Below are 23,719 nucleotides of genomic sequence, written 5' to 3' on the forward strand. Positions count from 1 at the left end.
CCAATGTTAGACTTAACAATTCTTTCGCTTGCGGAGATAGAAGAGGTACAGATGCTGTGACGCATCGTGTCGTGCGCGATGTTCAATGACTCCTTTCCATCGAACGCCTCCACCAGCATAGCTCAGCTTGAAACAATGGTAGTTAGTAGTGCAAGATCTCACGCCCTGAGTGAAGTTGCAGAAGACATAACTTCATCAACCTCCAATGTCAGACAGCTAGGAGGGCCCAGGCATCTACAACACCCCTTCAGCTGATAGCCCATCCACATATATCAAATCGACTACCTCTAGGCCTACAGATGTCATGCCTGCTTACTATTGCCATACGCAACTTGAAGAATTCAGCTAGTCTGATGGAGACACGATCACGCTGACGTGCATGGCTTACTGACAGGAGTCAATGTACAATAATGTGACTAACATCTCGATTTAGGCTCCATGAGCTGAAGCATATTTCGTATTTGGATCAATGAAGATGCGTGATATCCTGCTAGCGTTGAGGAATACATGGGTGTAGCATCATGTGAAGTGATCGCGTATACATAGGCGTAATGTAACCTGATAGTCGGTGGAGATTCGCGGGCTCTTGTGGGTAACAGTAAGAACCTCCAGGGTAAGCTGTGATACATTGTCTGGAGACTGATAATGTCCCAAGTACCTCCCGGGCTATCGGTTAATCTACTGCTTCTTCGTTTTCAACTGGTATAACCGTTTTATTTCTCTTGCTGCCCGGCGCAGGCTAGACGGTCTTGGATGGCTAGCCGCGTGCTTGAATGATTTCGTGGATAAGCTTCTGGGATATCGGTGGTTATCACAGCGATGTTCAGATACCGGCGGCTTGTACAAGAAAGTGTATATTATATATGAAGATATGACGATCATGTCTAATGATAGACTACTGTGATGCATGATCAACACAAAAACCCCCAAGAGTGAGACTGTCATTGGCATATGCTGACATACGACCTGTTCAGAAGATCTCTTGATCATCATACGCCCTCACACTCTCCAACCGTTGCCTAACCATCTTGGGATCTTTGCAGACATGCTTACTATCCCAGCCATCACTGCCACCGTTGTGATCAGGGAACGTCGTCTCCAATCCCTCGAGAGCCATGTCCGCGCTACACATGATAGCTTGGCGCATGTAGTCGAAGCAATGGATCATGTGCCAGTGATGGTCTTCCTCGAGCTCGTGCCCGGATGTCATGCCGGAGTAGACGGCAACGACGGCGTAGAGGCAGTGAAGCTGGTGGGTCATTGATGTCGTAAAGACGGTAGCGTTGGGCCAGACGATGGGGGTGGGAAGGTCGTGGTAGTTCTCCGGATCGGGGATGCTTTGGAAGCCCATGCCGACTGTGGTGGTTGTTAGTGAGGTGTTCACGATAGAGTGAAGCGCGAGAAAGTCATACCAGGCAACAGCTCGTTCCATGCTCTAAGTACTTCTGGTTTAAAGAACTCTGATGTGTTGTATGGCGCAAATGTCTGGTTAATCTCGAACTTGGTGATCTGCGTAGGAACTGCATTCTGTTAGTCGATGGACAGGCCTGAACTGTACGGTAAGTCTTACTATGTGGTGACCACCCAGTGATGTCTCCTCCAACATCGTTCGCGCTTGTTGATCGAGCCTTCCATCTTGTCGAGTCGAGCATGCCTTGGTCTCTAGCCAAGAGCCCAATGATTACGAGTTGTAGTCCTATCACCAGCACCCATCGCATCGCCGCCACTAGCGGTGGGCATAATATATTCCTTCGTGATGATGGTGCTCTTCTGTGATAGTCGCCAGCTGCCCATTGCTTCTCTCCTCCAACTAAGGATTCGACCTCTGTCGACGAGTCGTCATCATGGTGATGGTCCTGTGAGTGTACATCTGCGTAATGGTGTTGTGGCTCCATCATGTCGATCGAATAGAATAAGTGACACCAGGTCGGTCGTGGAATTTGATATTAGAAACGAAAGTGAGCGCAGCTGGACAGCCAAAGGCAGCAGCGGCCTCCGTACAGATGTACTCGCATGTCAAACGTGCCGGCCCACACCGAAACGTCGAGGCTGTCGTTCCTGGTGGCGCCTACCCTCCCCACTCATTGTAGACGCCGGCGATAGCTCAATCGGAAGTCTTAGGCGTGAGTCGAGGGCGATGAAACGGGATGTTGGAAGGGCGTATCCGTAAGCTAATCCTTGTTGCGTTAAAGCGCCGAGATGAAACCGACGATGAATCGCCAAGAGTATGAGGCCATCTCGTCTTCCGCCTCAAGCGAGGATAGCCTGAAACCCAATCCAAACATCGAGCATGAACATTCGTACTTTGTTAACTGCAGCCGACGTTGGCTTTCGTGCTTTAGAACGCGCCGTCGCCACTCTGTTCGTATCTCGAGCCCCCGTGGAAGCTTGCTGAGCGTATCAGCCGCGATGAAGATGTCGATATGGATCGAGAGGAGCCGGCTCGTTCATTTGTGTCCAAGTACACGAATAGAGGATGTATAGACGTTGCTAAGGGACCGTCTTATGAGCAGCGAAAGCTTGAAGAGCCAGGAAACAAAAGAGATTGTATCGAGGAGGTTGGTGAAGCGCCTGAAGACAAAAAAGGGGTGTTCTGCAATATTGGAATGTGCGGTAAGCTACTGTGGGGGTGTGAAATATGCCAGGTTGCGAATGCCACATATGGAAAGCGAACCAGACGATAACTGGAACCACGGTTGTACTTCGTTCAAACTCCTGCCGCATGGTGTGACAGCTGTAGCCATGTCATGTCTTGTACGACTTCACGGTAAGGTTTTTCCACCGCTTTCGTCGACTGCACGGCGCTGGTGTACGACAGGATTACGGATAGCGATACCATTCACGCTGTGCTACACCTACGTGCGTGCACCGGTCGTGCTCTCTAAGAGACATTTTACCCTGATATTCCGATCTCTTACGTTTTAGAGATATGGAATGCAGGACTGCAGCGTAGTCCGTAAAAGAAGGATACTCTTATCGCATCTGCAAGTGAGTACGCAAGATACACAGCCACACGCTGCAGCAGAACACGACGCAACAGACTTCGGCAGAATATACGCAGCCTCGTAAGTATGGCTTATTCACGCATAGGTGGTCGTCGATTTCCAAAAGTGAATGTTGGTGTTCACAAATGGAGAAAGAAGAAGCGACCACGAATCGCGGTACCGGAGAGCCATGTGGACTCAACGCTTGACACATAGATCGCTTCTGATGACCCATTTCTCTCCGTTCGTTACCTCGCGGCCTTCGTGCAGCATGCAGTCGGGGCCGTGTCGATGCAGCAGCGCGAGGCCGACTTCAAGGTCGACAACGAAAGGCTCAGGTGGAGTGTCTCGGCTCTTCTTCTTAGGCGGGTCCGGGTAGAAGACGGTCTCTCCACCGATGCATCCCGTGGCCGGCGAGGTGAGGTAAATCAGCAAGGTCCAGGTAGTGCGCGTCGACACAGGCGGTGATCCAGGAGTTTGAATGGTCACATTGTTGGAATCGTCATCTGGCTCCATTAGCATGGGTTTCGTCACGACCGTCCGATGACTTGGGCAGAGTGACCAAGTAGTCATGACGTACAGTGCTGGTCGAAGAACTGGCCTTTGGAGTACCGATAGACACGGATGTTGGGATTGAGGCCCACCACCTCGCCGCCCCACAGCTCTTTCCGCTGCGCTTCAGTGAGGCCGAGCGCCCCTTCCTCCGCATCGGCGGTGACTAGCCTCCTTAGTCCTGTGTCGTTCCATAGTCGCTCAGCGAACGTAGGGTCATCGATTTGATAGCGATCGTTGACTCGCACAGCATCGCCTTTCTTCGGTTTCCCGGGCGTTGTCGTCAATGGCAACGAGGAGAGGAAAGACACGTAGGTCTTGCATAGCGAAGCCGTGAAGAAGTTAGGGATGGTTACAATCTGTTTTGGAAGCACCTCGTGCAGGGCAAGGTCCTCTTCTGGTACGAGAGGAGCGAGGGCAGGCCAGTTCGGGGGTTGTCTCGCTGGTTCAGATGACGCCGCCGGCCTGGCAGGCGCGCCTTGTTGGGCTTTCTTCTTGGGGGGCATCTCACTGTCAAGTCCTCCAGGGCTCAGGGCCGGTACTGGCAGGTAATTCACACGTATGGGTTACTTTAATGGTCCTGCGATTGGCCTGGGTCGCGGTTCTGGGTGGAAACTTTCAGTGCTTGGCTCTTTCCCTACCAAAAAGTGACGGCCAAATGTGCCGGAACGGGCTCACCTTTGATGACCTGATCTGAGGCTCCCGTCTGTCTTGTAGAGGTGCCCTCTCCCTCTTGTGCACACTCTCCTAGCCTTGCTACTGCCTGCACCGCTACCGCTACCGCCCGCTCTTGCTGCACCCAGAACGAATGTACTGACAATGGATTCACCAGGTGAGACAGCAGACGATCTGCCGATATCGCGACACTCGTCTTTCAGTTTTGAAGAATATTTCGAGGAGCTATCAATGGAACGGGCTCGAGAGTTGAGTTCATCTTTCGCATCGGCGCCGTCGGACCTTGATGCGGAGATGGGCGGCCAAGACCCACGTGCAGCAGGATTAGGCCCGGCGCAAGCCTCTCATGGGCAGCCTCGACCGACATCCTCCGAAGACACCAACCCGCTGCGACAGCACGACGCAGACCCTTTCCTATCCGCAGACGCATTCAGCTACAGCTTTGTCGCGTCCTCCAACGATTGCTTCCCTCGTATGTATTGCGCGACACCGCGACGCGGTTTGCTGGGCGAAAAAGAAGCGCGCCGCTAACCATGTGCAGAGGACGGCATCTTTGACCTCCATTCCGTGAACTTCTTCCAGTACCCTTCCACCTACAACTACGCATTTCCCAACGAAGATGGCGGCGGCAGTATGGCCGTAGCCCCTTCCAACGAGCTTCTACACCATGTCAGCCCCCAATATGACACCCCCGACGCCCTTGCCTCGCCTGCTCCCGACAAGCGCATTCCCGACATGGCAGCCGCGACCAGCGATGCGTCGGCCATGCCTGCCCTCGGCGGCGAGAATCCACCGGCCAACCACGACCTGATGGACAACAACCTCACCAACGGACTGCGCCTTCTCGACACCCCCATCGACTTCGCGCAGTCCAACAACCTAAATGGCGCCGACATGAGCGGCATGCCCATGGACATGAATTCCGCCTATCCACCCATGGAGTCCTTCGGCATGATGCCGCCCACCACCACCAATGAGCGCCTCACAGCCTTTGCGCGTCTGCGCTTCGACGACGGCTCCTACTACATGCACACCTACCAGATCACCCTGGGCCGCAACCTCGATCTCGCGCACAGAGACATGAAGCGCCTCATCAAGGCCGAGGCACTACACAAGAAGGGTCACGTCAAGGCCGCCAACGAACACCTGCATGGCTTGGATGAGGTCAACGGGAAGAAGGACAAAAAGAAGAAGAAGAAAGGCGATCGGCGTGGTGCTCGCAGTGTCATCTCCGAGAAGGGTGGCATTCTCAGCGCCCCCATCGAGTCGATGCCCATGGAATACCAGCAGCGTCGCCAGAGCAATGCATCGCACTCTCTCAGCTCAAATTCACACCCCACGGGCGAGTCAGGCGAGGAGAAACCTGCCGAACGCGCGCCGCAGGACATGATCATGCAAGCCTTCCCCGAAGTGCCTGCCCAGTTCGACGGCCATGTCCCCGAAGACCCGAACGACTGTCCGTTTGTACCTATACATCCACAGCAGATCATGGCCAAGACAGGCTCCCTGGGGCCCAAGGGCATATCACGAGAGCATGCCAAGATCTTCTTTGACTTCGACGCAGGCCATTTCTGCATCAAAGTGCTGGGCAACAACGGCTTACACCACGAAGGCGAGTTCTATCCTCGGGGAGAGACTATACCTTTGGATCATGGCGATCATCTGCAGCTCGGCGCTGTGAACATACACTTCTTCCTCCCCGACGTTGCCCTCACGGAGCAGCAACGCCACCGCCAGGAGTCGGGCTCACGTCCCATGAGTTTCTCCTTCGAGAATGGAAACGGTCAACTGGAAAGCGATGAGCACATCAGCTCCGAGAGTGAAGACCAGCAGAGCGTCAACCCACGACATGTCTACTACCACCATCCCGTCAGTGACAGCGACGACGACGATGGCCTCGCTGACGAGGAAATGGACGACTACGAGGAGCCCGCTCCGAAACCGCGCCAGAAGACGAGTCTCAAGCTTAAGATCAAGAATTTGCCTCCCGCTCCTTCGAAGGAGAGCAAAAAGGCGCACAAGAGGAAGCATCAGCACCGCGAACTCACGCCTGAAGAGCCGCCAACAAAGAAAGTCAAGCTCAAAGTCAAGGATACAGCGAAGCTCAAAGAGGCGATTCGGGAGTCCGCGAAGGAGCCCAAGGTCCAGAAGGAGCGCAGAGAGCCGAAGGAACCAAAGGAATCCAAAGAGAAGGAAGTGGCTGTACCTGAGGAGCCCAAGAAGCCTAAGGAACCCAAGGAGCCTAAAGAAAAGGGCAAAGCTCCAGCCAAGACCCCCACGAAGGCACCTGTTAAATCCGAGACGCCGGTCGAGGAGCCCGTCAAGGACATTCCCGCGGCTCCAAAGCCCGAACAACCAAGCAAGCCTCCGCCAAACGATACTGCACCGGTACTACGCAAGCCACACGAAGGCGAACTTGAAGCCGGAGGAGATATCGATGGCCTTATTACAGAAGAGATGGCCATCCAGCACAACTTGCCACGAAACCTGATTGGACATGTTGTCGAGAAGCGCAAAGGACCTGGCAGACCACCCAAGGACGGCATCATGTCCAAGCGCCAGCGCTCGCAACTTATCAAACAAGCAAAGGATATTGAGAGGGCCAGAGCCGCTGGCATTGACCCTGCTGATATCCCAATACCGATCAGCAAGCCAAAGGCACCCAAGCGCAAGGAGTCGAACGCTGGCGACGGCGAAGACGACGCCGTCATCGAGACGACAGAACAGGGCGATGGTAGCTTGTCTGGCCTCCACAAGCAGGCGAAGCCAATCAGACCACCTCGAACTCCTTCGCCCGAGATGCGCATTGAAGACTACTCCGAGGAACAGCTTCAGCGCCCCACGGCCAACTATGTCGTCTTGATTCATGAGGCAATCTCGTCGTCCCCGACGGGCCAGATGAACCTTCAATCCATCTATACTTATATAGAGCGCAAGTACCCCTGGTACAAGTTCAAGACAACGACAAGCGGCTGGCAGTCGAGTGTACGTCACAACCTCGGTCAGCATGATGCGTTCATGAAAGGCGACAAAGAGGGCAAGGGCTACCTCTGGAGAATCAATCCGGAAGTTTCGATCGAAAAGGAGCGCAGGAAGAGGCAAGCCAGTCCTCCGCTCAACCATGCCCCGCGGCCACCCTACTACCAGCCACCCAACGGTTACCAGCCGTACCCTCAGCCTGGGTACGGGTACCACCCGGGCATGCCTCATGCGATGCCACAGCCACCTCCCAGACTGCCGCCTAGCCTTTCGCAGCCTCGCTTACCACCCAGCATGACTCGCAATGAAGGTAACTCAGCTGCGTCGGCCACGCCCCAGAACGCGCCCCATCCCTCGCCTTATGCGTCTCCGTGGGGCGGTGGTGGTAATACAGCTGGAAGTCCACCCGCCCCGAACCCTCCACGACCGTATCCGCAGCCTAACCCGCAGGCTCCACCAGCATGTTCAGCAGCCGGTTCAAGTGGTCAATATGGCGTCCTCTATCCCACGGCCGCCCCACAACAGTCGCCGTACAGCGGACCCTCGGCACCGAGCCCTTACGGTGGGCCATATGCCAATGCCGGCGCCAGCCCGTATGGTCCTGGACCGCATCGTCCCTATGCAGCATATCCTCCACAGGGTCAGCAGTCGAATGCTCCCTCGGCGTCGCAGCCGCAATCTTCGGCATCGCCTTACGGCCCGCCCCCGCCTCAGCCACCCTCGCGTCAAGGTTCGACAAATGATACTGCGGCGCCTCATCCATCTGGACGTTACCCAATCGGGGTTCATCCGGAACTCATTCGACAGCTTGAAGCCTATAGGAAGACTTATCTTGAGCAGTGTCTAGGCCCCGAGGAGCAAAAGAAGGTGGACAACGCGATTAGAGCTTGCGTGGACAGGACTGTACCTGAGTCGACCCTGACGGAACCGGAGCGTAAGTTGCTCATATCCATTTGCGGAGTCGAGAGCATCAACAAGTACGTCAAAAGGGCACCTGATGTCAAGGATGAAGACGAAGCAAGTACTGCGGCGGCCTTTGCTGCTGCGGGTGCTGCCGCGAACACCGTGTCTCAGCAATACCAGCCTGCGCCCCAAGCTGCACATCCGACAGGCAGTGCGTCTCCAGCTCCGCCACGCGAGAATAGCGAACCGCACAAGTTTACGCCAAATATGACCGGCGCATCGCCATCCACGCCTACGGCCGCTACGCCATCAACTGCGGCACCAGCGCCTCCAGTAGCCGCTATGCCTTCGCATCGCCCGAGCGTCGAGCCGATCACACCAGTTCCCGGGTCGCCAGCCGTCCAAACGGGCACCCCGATGCGGCGCCCAATGACCGAGTTGACCGCAGACAGCACACCAGACGCGGACGAAGCGAAGAAGTCAGAGGAGAGCCAAAACGCACCCAAGAAGACTGAGTAGTGTTCCATTTTCTGGCCCTTTGCTCTTTGACAATATTCCGTCCACCATTACTGCGTTCGTCGCATGACCTTAGCATTTGACATTCGGCGTTTCTAAGCGGCAAGCATTTTGGCTTGCCCCTCCCAACTCATTGATTATGATACCCTTGAACAGCGTAGCTTGGTTGGGGGTTCATGGTTTTATCAAAAGTGAAATTTCTCGTCGCGTAAGCTGTTTTTTTACGTCGATATGGGATATATGCGTTTATGGTATACATGACTGTTTCGAGTAGATAGATGATAGTGCAGTGACGACGACGGTATCGGGTCGTCTTAAAAAATGAAATATGTATATACGCGTACATGTGGTTCTTGACCTGGTTGTGTGATGTGTGGAGTCCTAATGTTAAGCTGCCTGATTGAGTTGGTCTTAAGTGTTTCGACTGCAGCCTGAAGACGCCTCATAAGGGCTTCGACGCGCGTTCAGGGGTCCATTCTGTCTACATGTGTCGATGCCTGATTTGAAATGAGTAGTTGCCTGATGGTGTCCTCCCAGAGGCTGCGGCATGCCGAGAACTCAGACGGATAGCCTCTCGAAAGCACAGCAAGTTTGTAAGTCAGAATTTCCAAATGTAGAATATGATATTGCAAGGTATATCCCGCCTTATCTCATAGGTAAAGCAAGTGCCTCTTCACAAAATCCAAGACCCAAATGCTGCGATTATATATAGGAAAGAAGAAGCTAAAGCCCAAGATGCCGCTTCTGCTGATATCGCCGTACGCCTGTAAAACCCTCCCAGCTACGCGCAGTCGCTATGCTCGCATGACAGCGATAGTGTGAGCCATCGCCGCGCGGCCTACATAGCCATCTCGGCCTGTAGCTTCCGCAGCTCCTCCTCTTCGTCGTCCTCCTCGACCCGCTGTGGTGCCTTGATGTTGGTATTCGGCGCTTGCGGTAGCTTCTGTGACGAGGGGGCGTCGTGGATGGGCACGTTGCCTGTGTTGAGCATTTGCTCGTCGAGCTTCTCTTGTTGTAGCTCGGCGAGCTCTTCGTCCAGCTCGTCTTCGTCGATGCCGTTTGCGCCGACGCCAGAGGTGATGGCTTCGCTGATTTCTTCGCCGATTGCGTGTTGTTCGCGGAGGTCCTCCCTGCGCGTCTTGTTAGCAAGTTGGTCTGTGGGTATTTGGTTGTGGAAGAGGCGTACATGACGTTGTCGACTTTGTCGATGGTCAGGCCGGCGTGTATCTCCTTCATGGCCTTTCCTGCGCTCTTCATAGCTTCCATCGTCTCCTTGTTGATGTTGGCCGTCTCGATGGAGTAGATCTCTTTTTCTAGGGTCATAATCTGTGCGCTCGTCTGCTCGAGTGAGTGCTCGAACTGCTTCTTTCGCCGTAACGCTGATTTCGCGGCTGCAAGAGGCGTTAGCGACTGTGCCAGGAAGCCTAATCCAGATGGATATACCTTGCTTGTTGGAAGAAACGAATTTCCGTGCGAGCGCATCTTGCTCATCCATCTGGTTTTGCAGGTGCTTCTCTCTCTTGTTCAGCATCTCAAGTTGGCCTCGAAGCTGGAGGATGGCCTTCTTGGGCGCCTCCTTCTTCGCCTGGCCACCGCCAAACCAGCCCAGGCCCCAGCCGCTCATATTGAAGTTGTCTTGAGGGTTTTAGTTAGCAACTGTCGGTCGTATGGTCCTATCGGGCGCCGATGCACGAGACTCGGAGCCTATCAGAGAGTGGGATGGCGGGGCTGCGGGGATGGTGGGTGGCTCGAACGTACTTTGTGGGAACGCGAGAGATGTTAGAGGTGCGGTAGGTGCGAGCGTTGCGCAGAGGGTTGAGTTGTTGCAGCGGCGGCGTGGTCGTGACTGAAGGGTGCCTGGCTGGTCATGAATCGGGCCTGGATGCACGAGGGTATGATGTCGTCTGCGCTAACCATGGCACGTGCATCCGTGCACTTCGGCCGCGGCTCTAGTTTCCACCGCATTCTGCGCGCGCTCCTCGACGCACAATGTCTGGTCCCGTTGCTTCGAATCTGGTGCTGCTGAGTGACTTGCCTGCATGTGCGCAGGGCACCAAAGTCCGCTTTCTGGGCTGGTACTTGGAGTGAAAGCCATAGCTGCCACAGAGACTGACTGCGCCGCAGCATCGATGAGTACGTCACAAAGACCGCGACACTGCGTCTCAAGCACAACTATCCGATATCTGATCAGCCCGTCATCGCGAATCTCGATATCGAACATGTGCTCGAGCGAATTAAGGAACTCAACGTAGACGTGGGGACATGGCTCAATGTCATCGGCTATGTTGAGCGCAGGAAGGAGAAGGGTGTCTTCGTACAAGCTGTCACCGTCTGGAACGCTGGCAACGTCGACCTCAAGGTCTATGAGAAGGCCGTCGAGGCGCGCAAAGCTGCTGCTTGAAGAACAATCGGCTGCAAAGATACCCGCAGCACCCTCAGAACGATGCTGCCCGTCCCACAGCTCAACCACCTTGACAACAGCAGTAAAGAGCTTGGTGTACACGCCACAGCACAACTACGTTGAGCCAGTACTTTAATCGCGTCAGCGCTGGGCTCGGGGCGACATGACGATAAGCCTTGCGATAATGCTTCAAGCGTGCGTCTTGACGCTTGTAGCTCTTACGGCTGGTTCTTGGAAGCACATCGATTTGAGCAGAACACGCTACAGACTCACAACATCCACGCTGGTCCCAGTTCAAACAGATTTTAAAGCTATCGCCAAGGATTTTGATACGTCGAGGTTTGTAAGAGTTCCAAAGTGACGCAGCCTCAAGCTCGTCATGAGCACCACATTGCGCTACAAACGTCCACGCATGTAATGGGTATTGGTTTTCTTTGACTGCATGATCGCATTCTCCTCTAGTATCAAAGTCCTAGTAACCCAGCAAAGACACCCCTTGTACCTCCAACTTCTCCATCTCCCAACCCTTCACCCCACACATCTCCCTCCTAATCTACCACAACCCACCCACAACCCCCACCGCCACTCCACCAACAAACAAAACACTCGTCAACCCCACATTCACATCTATCCTACCAGCAGCCGAGGTGTGGTAGTGGTACATGGATGCGTAAGAACCAAGGATCCCGGCCCCAGACGAGAAGAATCTGGGCTCGAGCGTGGGGCGGGGTACTGGAAGAGCGTGTACCATTGATGCCATGAGGTAGCAAAGTAGCCCGCTGAGCATGAGTGTTGTGAGCGTTGTGGTAATGAACATCGTGGTGGTTTGAGTATTGGTATTGGCAGTGGGACTTCTTTTGTCGTGTGGAAGGACGGTGAGGTTTTCTCTGGTGGAAACGCGAGGTTTTTAAGATCGTCTGAGAAGGTATTTGATGGTTTTGTTGTAGGGTTGTGGTGGTTTTATGCACGTTTGACGTTCGTAGATTTCTGGCGATGGAGTCGGTTGGATAAGGAGAAAAACGACTGTGGCGTCTCGACTTTATGCTGATGCGCTGAGAACACTTTGATGGATTAAGAGCAGATTATGAATCTCTAATGTTTCGACCCATGGTAAGCAGGCAATACTAGGTAGACGCCACCTACGGACGGTGGTAGCGAGCGTATAATGGGAGCAACCCCGCACAAAACCGGTCACGCACAGCACCAGTCTTATAAGCAGCACTCATGAGCTGATTAGAGCACAATGAGGGCTGGCGATATGACGAGAGCAGAGCGAGAACAATGAACTGGACACTTGAAGATGTGTCCACAAAAGCCATTTTCCAAGTACTTTGTCATTCTACCTTACAAATTCGGCTACTGTGAGTAAGACCTATTGCCTACTTATTGACATGGTCCAGAGTGACCTCTAAGGGCCTCTTATCCTACACCACCGTTAGCACATCAAACCAATGATCCCATTCCCGAGATAAAACTTACCCAAAGGATATAAGTACACTGCTCCCCCCAATCCCACCTATCCCGCTCATCCTTAAGCCTGATATCGAAGCTCCACACCAGCCTCGCAAGGATAAGACGCATCTCCGACCAAGCAAAGCTGACACCCACACACTTGTGTCTGCCCACCAGGAAAGGGTGAAAGACGTCCATATCGTCTTCGTGATACGACTTTGGGTCCAGAAACCTCTCCGGCATGAAGGAGTTTGGGTTGCGGAAGTTGTAGGATTGGCGGTACGCGGAGAATTGGTTGAAGGCTACGTAGGTCTTTTGATGAGCGATTAGTCAAGAAGCAGTAGTTGGAGGGTATGTGAGGAGCTTACTCCTTCAGGAACCCACTTGTCGCACACCATGTCGCCGCCTGCAGGTGCGATACGGGGTACTCCGATTACGACAGGAGGGTTGAGGCGCATGCCTTCTGAGATGACTGCGTTGAGGTATGTCAGATTGCCTGTCGTTGCCACTGTGATATCGCTCTCTTTCTGGAAAGTCTCCCTGATCTCCGCGGTGAGTCGGTGCAGCACACCCTTGTGCTGTACCAAGGATCTGATGATGGCGGTCAAGGCACTAGCTGAAGTCTCGCTCCCGGCGAAAGCGAGTACGAGCAGGTTTATGCCCCACTCAGGGCCTGTAAATGGGTCTTTGAGGTCGCTGTACTTCTTGGTCGGCGTTACCCAATCCGGACGCTCCGTATCCATCGCTATCCTCTTGCGAGCCTGCTCAAAGCTCATCTTCCGGTGTTCCATGCTCCTTTGCAAGATGCGCTTGGGGATAATGTAGCGGAGCAGCTTGTCAATCGGCGGATACATATTGGTCGATTGGATCAACGCAAGCCCTTTGCCGAAGTCTTGGGAAATGTCGACCCAGGCATGCGCTTTGCCGTTCGCAACACAGTTCCAGGACTCGCCATATGTGAAGTCGCCGGATATATCGAAGGTCAGATAGTTTAGCCACTTTTCAAGATCGATCGTCTTCCTTTTCTTGAGCTGTGTCATGAAGAGGTCGACGTAGCTCTCAATGATCGGTGCCTGTTCTTTCAGGATCTTCTCTGAGAAGCCATTCGCAAACGCTCGTTTGTATCTTGCGTGGTCTCCTTCATGCCAATTCACGATGGAGTTTGGATCCGTTGGGGCCTGCTTCTTGAATGAAGTGCGGTTACGCTCAAATGGTAGATGGCCAGGGCGAGTGACGTAGATTTCTTTCAACGCACGGCTGCTGGCATAAGAGAGCTCATTGGGAGCGACACGCACAACAGGTCCATATTTGGTGTGGAACTCAGTGAGTCGCTTATGAATCTCGCCACGGTGTGTTGAGACGACGTGCGGGATGCGGAAGGCTCGCCAGAGTAGTGGACCGGGGTAGTGGCGCAGAGGATGGAGGAACGCGTTGTAGAAGCCATACACAAACGCGGACTTTGCATGGTATGGTCAGTGCTCGACAGGAACAACCCTGAAGCTGGGGGACTCACAATCAAGACAAGCAATACGCTTGCTACTATCGGATGCGCCCCGCTCGATAACAACGACGACAACGGGAAGCCGAGCGCAGAGCGATCGCTTGTGTCTATCATCGCAAGGTCTGCACGAAGCTGGACAGTTCAGTTTTAGTCTTCGATTGTAATTCTGCTCGGCGCTTTCATTGCGATAGGAAATATCGCAGCTGAAGGTGGTATATACTACTCGTGGTCGTGGGGAACGCGTAGTGCCCGTCTTAGTTCCCGGCTTACCACCTCGGAGCCCCGATTTGACCTTCCCTCTTTCGAACATTAACTTTCGTGATGAACGATACGCACTCGGGTGATAGATCTATTAACCCGCGTGACTACCTTGATAAGTTGGAGATCGATCGATGTTTGTCAAGGAGATCTTGCACTGTGTATACAATTGAGGTGTTCATCAAGAGTAGTAAAAATATCTAATTGTATAACAGATAATTGTTTACGATCCTACGCTTTTGAACTTTGGGTGTATTGCGACAACGCTGCACAGGACAGGTGCGAACTGAGTGTTCAATTTATCCGGGTAATACGACTTTCACACTGTCCAAGGAAACAATCAAATGTGTACCTGCAAGCAAAAATGCGCATAAGAAAGCGAATAGCCCTGACGCCTGCATTACCATCGCATCTATTCGGAATCCAGTACCCTGTTGCTAACGGCCGTAAGATGAAACAGAACTCCTCAGCCCCGTTCAACCACTCCTTGTTTGGAGTGTTTAGCTTTCCCTAGCCGAGAGCTTGGATGTACTTCAAGTCTTGTGAAGCCGCAAGCAAGCGCCCACTTCGAGTACTTCGACAGGGACAAGAAATGTCTCAGGCGGGGAAGATAAGGATGTACGAATCAAAGACTGTGAGAGTTGGCATGCTCTACGCTGATCCAGCACGAGACGGTGCAGGTTTGGCGATGCCGAATTACTGCCTATACCACCGGCAAAACAGTGTTTATCATGGTCACTATCAGCATTGTACGAAGTACGAAATACGAAAGATGAGTAATTGGTATTTGATGCTAGTCGAAAGTCAACAACAACAAGCCTTCAAGGCGAAAACCTCCAACCTTACATTTGATGAAGATGGTCCCGACATCCAGCAGGGACCTTACAGAATCCCCCATAACCTCTATATACTTGCCTAGATCCGCTATCTAATAGAAAACGCGTCTTGTCCTACTATTGTACTTCGCTGTTCCACCTCCTCGGCTGAGGTGGTAAGCCGTTGGCTGATGGACCCCGACTACCCGGTCTGCTACCCGGACCGTCTACAGATGGCGCAGGTCGCATAGGTAGGTTCATGACATTGGAACTGCTCGACGTCCGTGTGGGGTATGACGGTCGTCGTGGTGCTGGCTCGGGGTCACCGTTGGCTACTCTTTGCCTGGGGTCACTGGATTCACGCTTGTGGGGAGGAGATCGCTCGCGGAGCTTCTCTTTGATGTCCGCTGCGGGAGCGGTTGGGGCGAGATGAGATTTGCGCTTGTTGTGCTCGATCATGGATATGGCCCATGCTTCGAGGTTGACAGGAGTGCGCTTTGCGGCTTGGAGGAAGGCATCGTGATCCTGTTATGGTTAGTACACTCCAGACCTGGATTCAGCTAGGACAACTTACGTATAGCTCCTTGGGAGTTGGTCGCTCCGCTGGATCCTTCATCAAACACTTCGCAATCATGTCCTCCAGAATGGATGGGAAGGCATCGCTCTTTGGTAGCTTGGGTGAAGGTTCCAACACGATTTGCTGCAAGAGATCCAGAATACCTTGAGGGCCTCCAGCTTCGTCATCATCCGCGCTTCCAGAGAATGGAAACTTGCCAATGGCCAACTCCATAAGTGTCAGGCCAACACTCCATACATCCGACTTGACGGTGTAGGGAGAACCTTGTATCCGCTCCGGGGCCATGTATGTGCCTGTTCCTACGAAAGTCTCGGCAATAGACCCCTCGAGCTCACTTGAGACACCAAAGTCACATAGCTTGATATTTCCTTTTGAGTTGACGAGGATGTTTGAGGGTTTGAGGTCGCGATGCATGATACGGTGGGCGCTGTAAAGGTAGGCGAGGCCGCCGAGCACGGCTTCTGAAATCTTTCCGAGAACGTCGACGCGGACGGGTCCGAATGATCGTGAGACCCAGTCAAGCGACCTGGCATGCAAGTTAGCAACTCAGATCCTGCAGCATGAAGCAGCTTGCACCTACCCCACGTCCATGTACTCCATGCACATGATGACATCGCCGGAAGGATTTTGGAAGGCACCGTAGAAGTCGACAATGTAGGGTGAGTTGCAGTCGTGCATGATTCGGAGTTCTCGCACGATTCGTTTCCGGACTTCGTTCTTGGCCTCGACGTGGATAACCTGCCCTTGTCAGTCTTCCTCGTGCCATGCATCGTCCTAGTCTACCACTCACCTTCCGCGCCATGATGACCTTGGTAGCAGCATGCTGCACCTTGCTGACTGTTCCTCCATTGCCGTGACCCAATTCGCGCAGCACTATCAGGTCCTCGGCCTTTAGGTCCAGCTGGAACTCAACACCAATCTCCAGGGTATCCTGCTTCTCGTCGTTGGCTCGGGCGCCGGGTATTTGGGCATCCCCGGCGGAAGGTGCGGGTTTGGGGGCAGGAGCGCTGAGGGCGAGACCCTTGACGTTCTTCCTCTTCATCGTCTTCTGCTTGAAGGACGACTCGGCCATCTTGAAGGTTTGCGCCGGGCGCTGCTGTCGTGTGGGTGAGGGTGGACGGATGCAGCGACTGCGAGGCAAGGGCTACTCTGCGAAGAATACAGAGCCCAAGTGTGTAGGAGGCCAGGTGCTGGCTGTGGTTTCGAGTTTGCCGCCCGACGCTGGGTCGACGATGGTACGCCAATGACGGAAATAGCCCAAAGGAGGACAGCGTCTATTGGTTTGTCCGTTTCCGGGCGCCTGACTTCAAAATGTGCAGGTGGGCGAATGCAGGGACCGATTGGAATGGCGATGGCAGTGAATGGAGGGTAGTGTCTCGGGCGTTGTTGACAGCAGACCGGCTCAGGAGAGGTCGTGGTCGTGTCAGTATCCAGCGCGAGTGGGGCGCGCTGGTGGGGTTGCGGTAGCGTCCAACGTTTGTAACTGAGTCTGCGAGGCTGCAGAGGATGCAAATGGGCAGCAAGGTAGCTCTGTCTTCGAGAGAAAGAGAGCTGTCAAATACTCAAGTTCTCCAAGGGATGAGTCTTTGATAAGTCTGTATACACTATACGATGCCTTGTTCAGGAGGTTTCAGAGTCGCATGGTTCCTCGTCGCCATGCTTCACCTGCTTCTAGCGCAGAACTTCAAAGCGCGTATCTCGAATGCGGCCATGTGCCTGGCGTACACACCAATCCAACGTCGACCGTTTGACATGCCAACCACTTCCACGAAATACATTTCAAAGAACCGCATGGCGTGACCGTTGCCTGGGAGATGTTTTCTTGCAAGTCTGGTAGTGATGATTAATCTGTGCATTGGAGCTTGAGTCGTCGCTGCATCCCTAGTATATCTAAGCTCAATCCTCCTCAAACACGTCCTCAGTACAAGACTAGATACATGTAGAATACGAGGCTAGGGAAACCCACGTGTTTGATGCCCGTAGCTGTAGCATGCTGTTCCGAGTCGGGTATGGTCAACTTTGTTGATGGTATCCGCCTAGCGCGTACCTGGCTATCACGTGACGAGCGTCAGTGCGGCCGAAAGTTAACGCGGCCGATGGGTGCGCGAACCTTTGTGAGAGGCTACTTCTGCCCTCCTTCTCTCCTTTACCTCCATTGCGCCCGAATCTCCCTCCCGCTGAATCGCCGCAGTACGATAACCTCTCTGCCGCAAAGAGCTCGCCGAAATCGCCCATCGCGCTCCATCGCCAGAACCACCAGTCCACGCGTTGTCCTTGTTTGAATCACCATGGCGGAGTTCTTCGACACAATCGCCGACGTAGGCAGCGACGAGGAGGAAGATGAGGACTTTGAAGGCGAGGCTGGCGACGCCGTTGAACCCAGGCCGAAGAAGACAAATGGCGCCAATGGCATCGACGACTCGAGCGAGGAGGAAGACGACGACGACGAAGATCGGCTGCGACAGGTAAGCTTGGCCATCCTGGCAGGAACATCTGCAGACGCTAACGGACATATAGGAAGGTGAAGGCTTCATCGCAGACGAGGACGAAGAAGACGAGATCGCGGAGCGCAAACGTCGGCGCAGGAAGAGGAAGAAGGACCGTCACGAGGAAGAGGCCCTAGATGACGAGGATCTGGACCTGATCGGTGTCGAGGTTGAGCGCCCGGCAGAAGAACAGGTAAGGCATACCGCGCTGAAGCGTGGACACCGCTAACATAGGGGAAGTCGAGGTTCAAGCGCCTGAAGCGTGGCCACAAGGAGCGCGTCAAGTCCCGCGGCGTGGACGACATCTTCTCCGACGACGAAGTAAACGAAGACTACGACGAGCCGCGCGGGCGCCTTGGCGACGAATTCGACGACTTTATTGAGGACGACAAGTTCGAAGACGAGATCGAAGACGACCGCGACGTCACACAACCAGGCATAAACCTGATCACAAAGGGACTGCAAGCTGCAGGTCTGGACGAGGGAGCAGAAGAAGACTACAGGGCTGCCTTTGGTGATGGCACAGATTACGACTGGGCGCTGGAGATGCAAGAGGCGGAAGAGGACGAGCAAGCTGGTGAAGGCCGTGAGCTTCAACTCAAGGATGTCTTCGAGCCATCGCAACTACAGGAGCGCATGCTTACGGATGAGGACAACGTCATCCGCGAGACCGACATTCCCGAGCGACTGCAGCTAGCCCGGAGATCCTTCAAGGAGATCGAGCTCACGCCAGAAGACATGCAAGCACGCTTGACAGAAGAGGCCACCTGGATCAGCAACATGCTGTGGCCAAAGAAGGGCCTCCCCCGCTACTTCCTGCAACCTTTCGAGAAAGCTGTGCGCAAGGTCCTGGAGTTTATCAATCTCGAAGACTACGAAGTGCCCTTCATCTTCAACCACCGCAAAGACTACCTTATCCACGCCCCAAGCGATAACGACGATTACGACGACATAGACAACCCGCCGCCCATGGATGCGCGACCAGAGCGCTTGCTGAACCAGGCCGATCTGTGGGAAGTATTCGAATTCGACCTCAAGTTCAGGGCCTTTGCAGAGAAGCGCGACGCCCTCAAGCAAAACTACGAAAACCTGAAGAGTGTATACTCTGACATCGCTGATCCCGAGATCGAGGAGTTGGCAGCCAAGGCCATTACTATCGAAGAAATCCAGGAACTTCAAGATTACCTACACTACAAGTATTCGCAAGAGATCAACGAGGTCCGACAAGAAGTGAACGGAACACAGAAGCGTGCCAACAACGCGCGTAGCTTCTTCGATAAGTTGAGGAGTGGTAAAGCCAATCAACTCGTCAAAGCGATCGGCATCACACCTGAGGACTTTGCAAAGAAGATTGATGGGTCAAACCGAGGCGCGCATACAATTGAGGACCCGCCATACAAGGTTGAAGAGCTCGCCGACCAGATGGCTGACGCTCCAGAGACTGGCGCCACTCTTCTCAGGTCTACGAAGCTCTTATATGTTCAGGATTTGCAAATGTGCTCACGCCTCCGTCGATACTTGCGTGGTAGCTTCTACCAGAACGCCCAGATCGACTGCATTCGCACTGACAAGGGCATGCGAAAGATTACAGAGGACCACCCCTACTACGAATTCAAGTACCTACGTGGCGTCACATTTTCGGATCTTCAAGGTCGACCGGACCTCTTTTTGAAGATGTTGAAGGCCGAGGCGGAAGGTCTTGTACAGGTCCGAATCTCCATGGGCAACTACAGGAACTTCAAGACGAAGCTTGAAGAAAAGATTATCTCCGAAGGTGTCAGTGAAGTCTCTGACACTTGGAACGCCCTCCGTAAGGAACTGCTCGGCGCGGCGCTAGACAAGCTACAGGTTGTCATCGCCAACGGTGTCAAAGAAACTCTGCGTGCCCGATGTGAGGATGAACTCGCCGCATCAGCAAGAGAGAACTACTACAACAAGCTTGATCAAGCGCCCTACAAGCTGAAGAGTGCACCTCTCGGATCAGTACCCAACGTTCTCTGCCTGACCAACGGCAAAGGCCAACGTGGAGACGCAATCATGTGGGCCTACGTCGAGAACGACGGGCGGGTACTTGAGCACGGCCGCTTGGTGGAGATGCGCCTTGGAAATGCGGAGCGCGGTATTCCTGAAGGCCAGGACATTGACAAGTTTGTCGACGTGATTCAGCGCCGCCGACCAGACGTGATCGGTGTCTCTGGTTTCTCAGTCGAGACACGCAAACTGTACAAGGACCTTCAGGAAATCATCGGCCAGCGAGGCCTGACTGGCCCAGCCTACGAGGACGAGGACACCGGTGAAGAGAGGAACGAGCCACTGGAGGTGATCTTGGTCAACGATGAGGTCGCTCGACTCTATCATACCAGTGGTCGGGCTATCGCCGAGTTCCCCAAGTATCCCGCGCTAACGAGGTACTGTGTTGCTCTCGGACGGTACCTGCAAAATCCATTGGCGGAATACGCATCACTCGGCAAAGATATCGTTTCGATACCCTTCATCCCCAACCAAACTTTGATCCCACAAGAGAAGCTCCTGGACCGCCTAGAGACCGCGATGGTGGATATGGTCAACCTAGTGGGTATTGACCTACCGGAGACGTACGACGACAAATACCTCTCAAAGTTGATTCCTTACGTGTGTGGTCTGGGTCCTCGTAAGGCCGATCGCTTGATCAAGGCCATTCAGGCCAACAGCGATGAGATTCTGTCACGGTTCGATCTCCTTGGTGTGTCTGAGTCTAGGGACCTCAAGGCAGCCATGGGTCCCAAAGTGTTCCAGAATTGCGCCAGTTTCCTTTACATCCCCTACGATTCAACAGAAGAGTCCTCTGACTACCTGGACTACACCCGTGTACATCCAGAAGACTACGATCTTGCCAGGAAGATGGTTGCTGACGCCCTTAACATGGACGAAGAGGATGTTAAGGCCGAGACTGACGAAGGTGGACCCAGTGCCGTTGTTAGGAAGATGGTGCGGGAAGAGACCACCGATCTGGTCAACGACCTAGCTCTGGAAGACTATGCGGCGGAGATTGAACGCAACTTTGGACAGCGCAAGCGTGCAACACTCGAGACTATTCGCGCTGAGCTCGACAATCCTTACGAGGAGATCCGACAAATCTTTGCGCTGCTGTCTGGTGCTGAGCTGTTCACAATGTTGACTGGTGAGACGGAGGAGACTCTCTATGAGGGTATGGTTGTACCCGTTACCATCAGGCGAACATTCCCAGACCACATCGAGGTCAAGCTGGAATGCGGCATCGAAGGTGGCGTCTCTGAATCCGAGTTCCCAGAGGGTGTTGGCAGTGGCGGACAAGAACCTCGCCACGTCTACCAGAGCCATCAGATCGTGCGCGCACGTATCGTTTACCTCAACCGCAAGGCTCTCACCGCACAACTGTCGCTCCGAGATGATCTCATTCGAGCGCCAGAGAAGAAGCCCTATAATCGCGCAGCTGGTGAGTGGGATGACGCACAAGAAGCTCAGGACAAGAAGGCTGCCGAGAAGGAGAAGGAAGTTGCCTCTGGTCGGCCCAACCGCGTCGTCAATCACCCTCTGTTCTTCGCCTTCAACACCATGCAAGCCGAAGAGTACCTCGGTGGTAAGGAGACGGGTGACTTGGTCATTCGTCCATCCTCGAAGGGTTTCGACCATCTAGTCGTCACATGGAAAGTATCCAACAACGCATACCAACATCTCGACGTTCTCGAGATGAACAAGGCAAATCAATTTTCACTCGGAAAGCAGCTCAAGATTGGAAAGCACACATACTCCGATCTCGACGAGTTGATCGTCAACCACGTCGAGGCTATGGCACGCAAGGTCACAGAGATCACACGAGATGAGCGATTCCAACCTGGTACTCGAGAAGATACTGGTAAGTCTATCGCACCATTCACTTTTCAATCCCGAAACACAAGCTAACCGCCTCACAGAGAAATGGCTAGAGAACTACTGCGAAGCCAACCCTTCACGCTCCATGTACGCCTTCTGCAGCATGCCCAAGTACCCCGGCCACTTCTGGATCTGCTTCCAGATGAGCGCCCGCGGACCCAAGGGAGCCTGGGGCATCAAGGTCGTCCCCAACGCATTCGAACTCCACAAGAACGTTTACCCCGATATGCTGGCGCTCAAGAACGGCTTCAAGCTGTTGATCAGCACGGCTAGCAAAGCGCAACCCAGGCGCTGAAGGAACAAAAGGATTCTTTGGCAGTCCATTCCGAGATCCCGACGGGAATTTGGGGTCTTGGAGGCGCTTCGAGAAACGTGTATTGGTAGTTTTTGGCTCGCGGCTCTCTTTTTTTTGTATTTGTTCTCTTCACATCAGTCATCTTGGGACCATTGCATAGCCTTATCTTGAAAAGGGCCAACTAAAAGAATTACCACTCATAATACGGCGCTCTTTGGGAGGTTTCCCAGTGTGTAGAGATATCATAAATTGGCATTTTGTTCTTCCCGCTGTCCGTGCAATACACCTAAATGTACGCGTGCCGTAGGTCGTAAAATCGGTCGTCCGTTGGTATCGATATTTTGACACTGTTTTACATACAATTTCTTCACTTGTCAAAATGCAGGATGATATGCTCTAAACTTAATCTTCCCATCTAAAAAGCCCACGCACCTTGTTTAGGGATAAAGCTAAAATACCCTAGAGCCTACCTTGCTCTCAGGTCTCTCATTTTACGACCTTTTCGATACTGGTAGAGGACTATACCGAGTTTGACACCTTTTCGATGATACCCACTGGCGTATATATTCATCTTAACGCTCTCAGATTACCTACTTTGCATATCCCTACCTCAACGTAGTCCGCAGGCCCGTCTGTTTCATTATTGTTATCTGAGGCACAAGCAGAAATCCCACTCAACATCAACACTCCCAGCCGCCCACAAAACCACCACCAAGAAGACCAACTCCTACTAGATCGCCCCTCCAACCGGTGACACTCCACTCCACTCCACTACACTATCCCACCCATCCTCACGATCCCCACATAGATCATTTTCTCCGTCCCGTCTCCCGTCTCCCTCAAAAGTTTCCGGTGAGAACACCTACTCGCAGACTCTGATCTACGCTCGCGTATGCACGTACTTCGCATGCAAGCTAGCTCTGCTGGTCCGGTCGATCTAGATCTACACGCCACAAGAGGGAACTTGGCGGAGTTGACTCCGCGAAACGAGTTATATTTCGTGTGGGTAGCTTGGCGTGTTTACGGTGGGCGGTGGTGCTGGTGCTGGTGCTGGTGGCTGGGCTGGGTTAGTCGAGACGCGGCGGTGCTGTACTGAGTCGTGGGTTGTAGGGCGGGAAGGCTGGAAATTTCACTGTAAGATTATGGAGAACTTTTGTCTTGTAAAGAAGTTTTGCGCAGTTGTGAAGTACCGAGCAGGGAAGCTCTGAGGGAATGGATGGATGGACGTGTGTTACTGGGAAGACGTTGCTAAGTGTTCATGACGTTGCGTCACTCCAAAGTATATGCCCTGCGTCTACGACTTTATATAGGATGATTGCATGGAAGAATCACGGCGCGGCAAACTGGCACAAAAGTATGAAGATGGAGATCATTCAATTAAAACTATGAACAGAGGCAAAGACGAACCCGTCCTTGTCCTCACCAGCATCTCAC

The 23,719-nt window shown here is 53.5% G+C and overlaps 7 protein-coding genes across 7 annotated transcripts; 3 read left to right on the forward strand and 4 right to left on the reverse strand.

Annotated features, from left to right (window-relative positions):
• Positions 1–970: 970 nt before the first annotated feature.
• Positions 971–1,898, reverse strand: J4E85_006536 (uncharacterized protein; the record flags this gene model as incomplete). The annotated part of the gene is made up of 3 exons (XM_051470773.1): positions 971–1,356; positions 1,413–1,520; positions 1,571–1,898. 3 exons carry the CDS (start codon positions 1,896–1,898, stop codon positions 971–973), a joined length of 822 nt encoding a protein of 273 aa, XP_051324983.1.
• A 1,284-nt stretch (positions 1,899–3,182) lies between these two features.
• Positions 3,183–4,042, reverse strand: J4E85_006537 (uncharacterized protein; the record flags this gene model as incomplete). The annotated part of the gene is made up of 2 exons (XM_051470774.1): positions 3,183–3,490; positions 3,565–4,042. 2 exons carry the CDS (start codon positions 4,040–4,042, stop codon positions 3,183–3,185), a joined length of 786 nt encoding a protein of 261 aa, XP_051324984.1.
• Positions 4,043–4,355: 313 nt separating this feature from the next.
• On the forward strand, positions 4,356–8,612 carry J4E85_006538 (uncharacterized protein; the record flags this gene model as incomplete). The annotated part of the gene is made up of 2 exons (XM_051470775.1): positions 4,356–4,683; positions 4,753–8,612. The coding sequence occupies 2 exons, from the start codon at positions 4,356–4,358 to the stop codon at positions 8,610–8,612; spliced, it is 4,188 nt and encodes a 1,395-aa protein (XP_051324985.1).
• Positions 8,613–9,447: 835 nt separating this feature from the next.
• On the reverse strand, positions 9,448–10,233 carry SNF7 (ESCRT-III subunit protein snf7; the record flags this gene model as incomplete). Its single annotated transcript, XM_051470776.1, has 3 exons — positions 9,448–9,739; positions 9,796–10,000; positions 10,053–10,233. The coding sequence occupies 3 exons, from the start codon at positions 10,231–10,233 to the stop codon at positions 9,448–9,450; spliced, it is 678 nt and encodes a 225-aa protein (XP_051324986.1).
• A 365-nt stretch (positions 10,234–10,598) lies between these two features.
• On the forward strand, positions 10,599–11,010 carry J4E85_006540 (uncharacterized protein; the record flags this gene model as incomplete). Its single annotated transcript, XM_051470777.1, has 2 exons — positions 10,599–10,684; positions 10,734–11,010. The coding sequence occupies 2 exons, from the start codon at positions 10,599–10,601 to the stop codon at positions 11,008–11,010; spliced, it is 363 nt and encodes a 120-aa protein (XP_051324987.1).
• A 1,379-nt stretch (positions 11,011–12,389) lies between these two features.
• On the reverse strand, positions 12,390–16,685 carry J4E85_006541 (uncharacterized protein; the record flags this gene model as incomplete). Its single annotated transcript, XM_051470778.1, has 7 exons — positions 12,390–12,434; positions 12,490–12,774; positions 12,831–13,919; positions 15,184–15,561; positions 15,611–16,139; positions 16,194–16,351; positions 16,404–16,685. 7 exons carry the CDS (start codon positions 16,683–16,685, stop codon positions 12,390–12,392), a joined length of 2,766 nt encoding a protein of 921 aa, XP_051324988.1.
• Positions 16,686–17,901: 1,216 nt separating this feature from the next.
• On the forward strand, positions 17,902–22,285 carry J4E85_006542 (uncharacterized protein; the record flags this gene model as incomplete). Its single annotated transcript, XM_051470779.1, has 4 exons — positions 17,902–18,078; positions 18,131–18,292; positions 18,340–21,973; positions 22,032–22,285. The coding sequence occupies 4 exons, from the start codon at positions 17,902–17,904 to the stop codon at positions 22,283–22,285; spliced, it is 4,227 nt and encodes a 1,408-aa protein (XP_051324989.1).
• Positions 22,286–23,719: the final 1,434 nt, after the last annotated feature.

The sequence above is a fragment of the Alternaria conjuncta genome (assembly GCF_024043145.1).
Source record: "Alternaria conjuncta strain BMP 0040 chromosome Unknown scaffold_9, whole genome shotgun sequence".
Lineage (NCBI taxonomy): Eukaryota > Fungi > Ascomycota > Dothideomycetes > Pleosporales > Pleosporaceae > Alternaria > Alternaria conjuncta.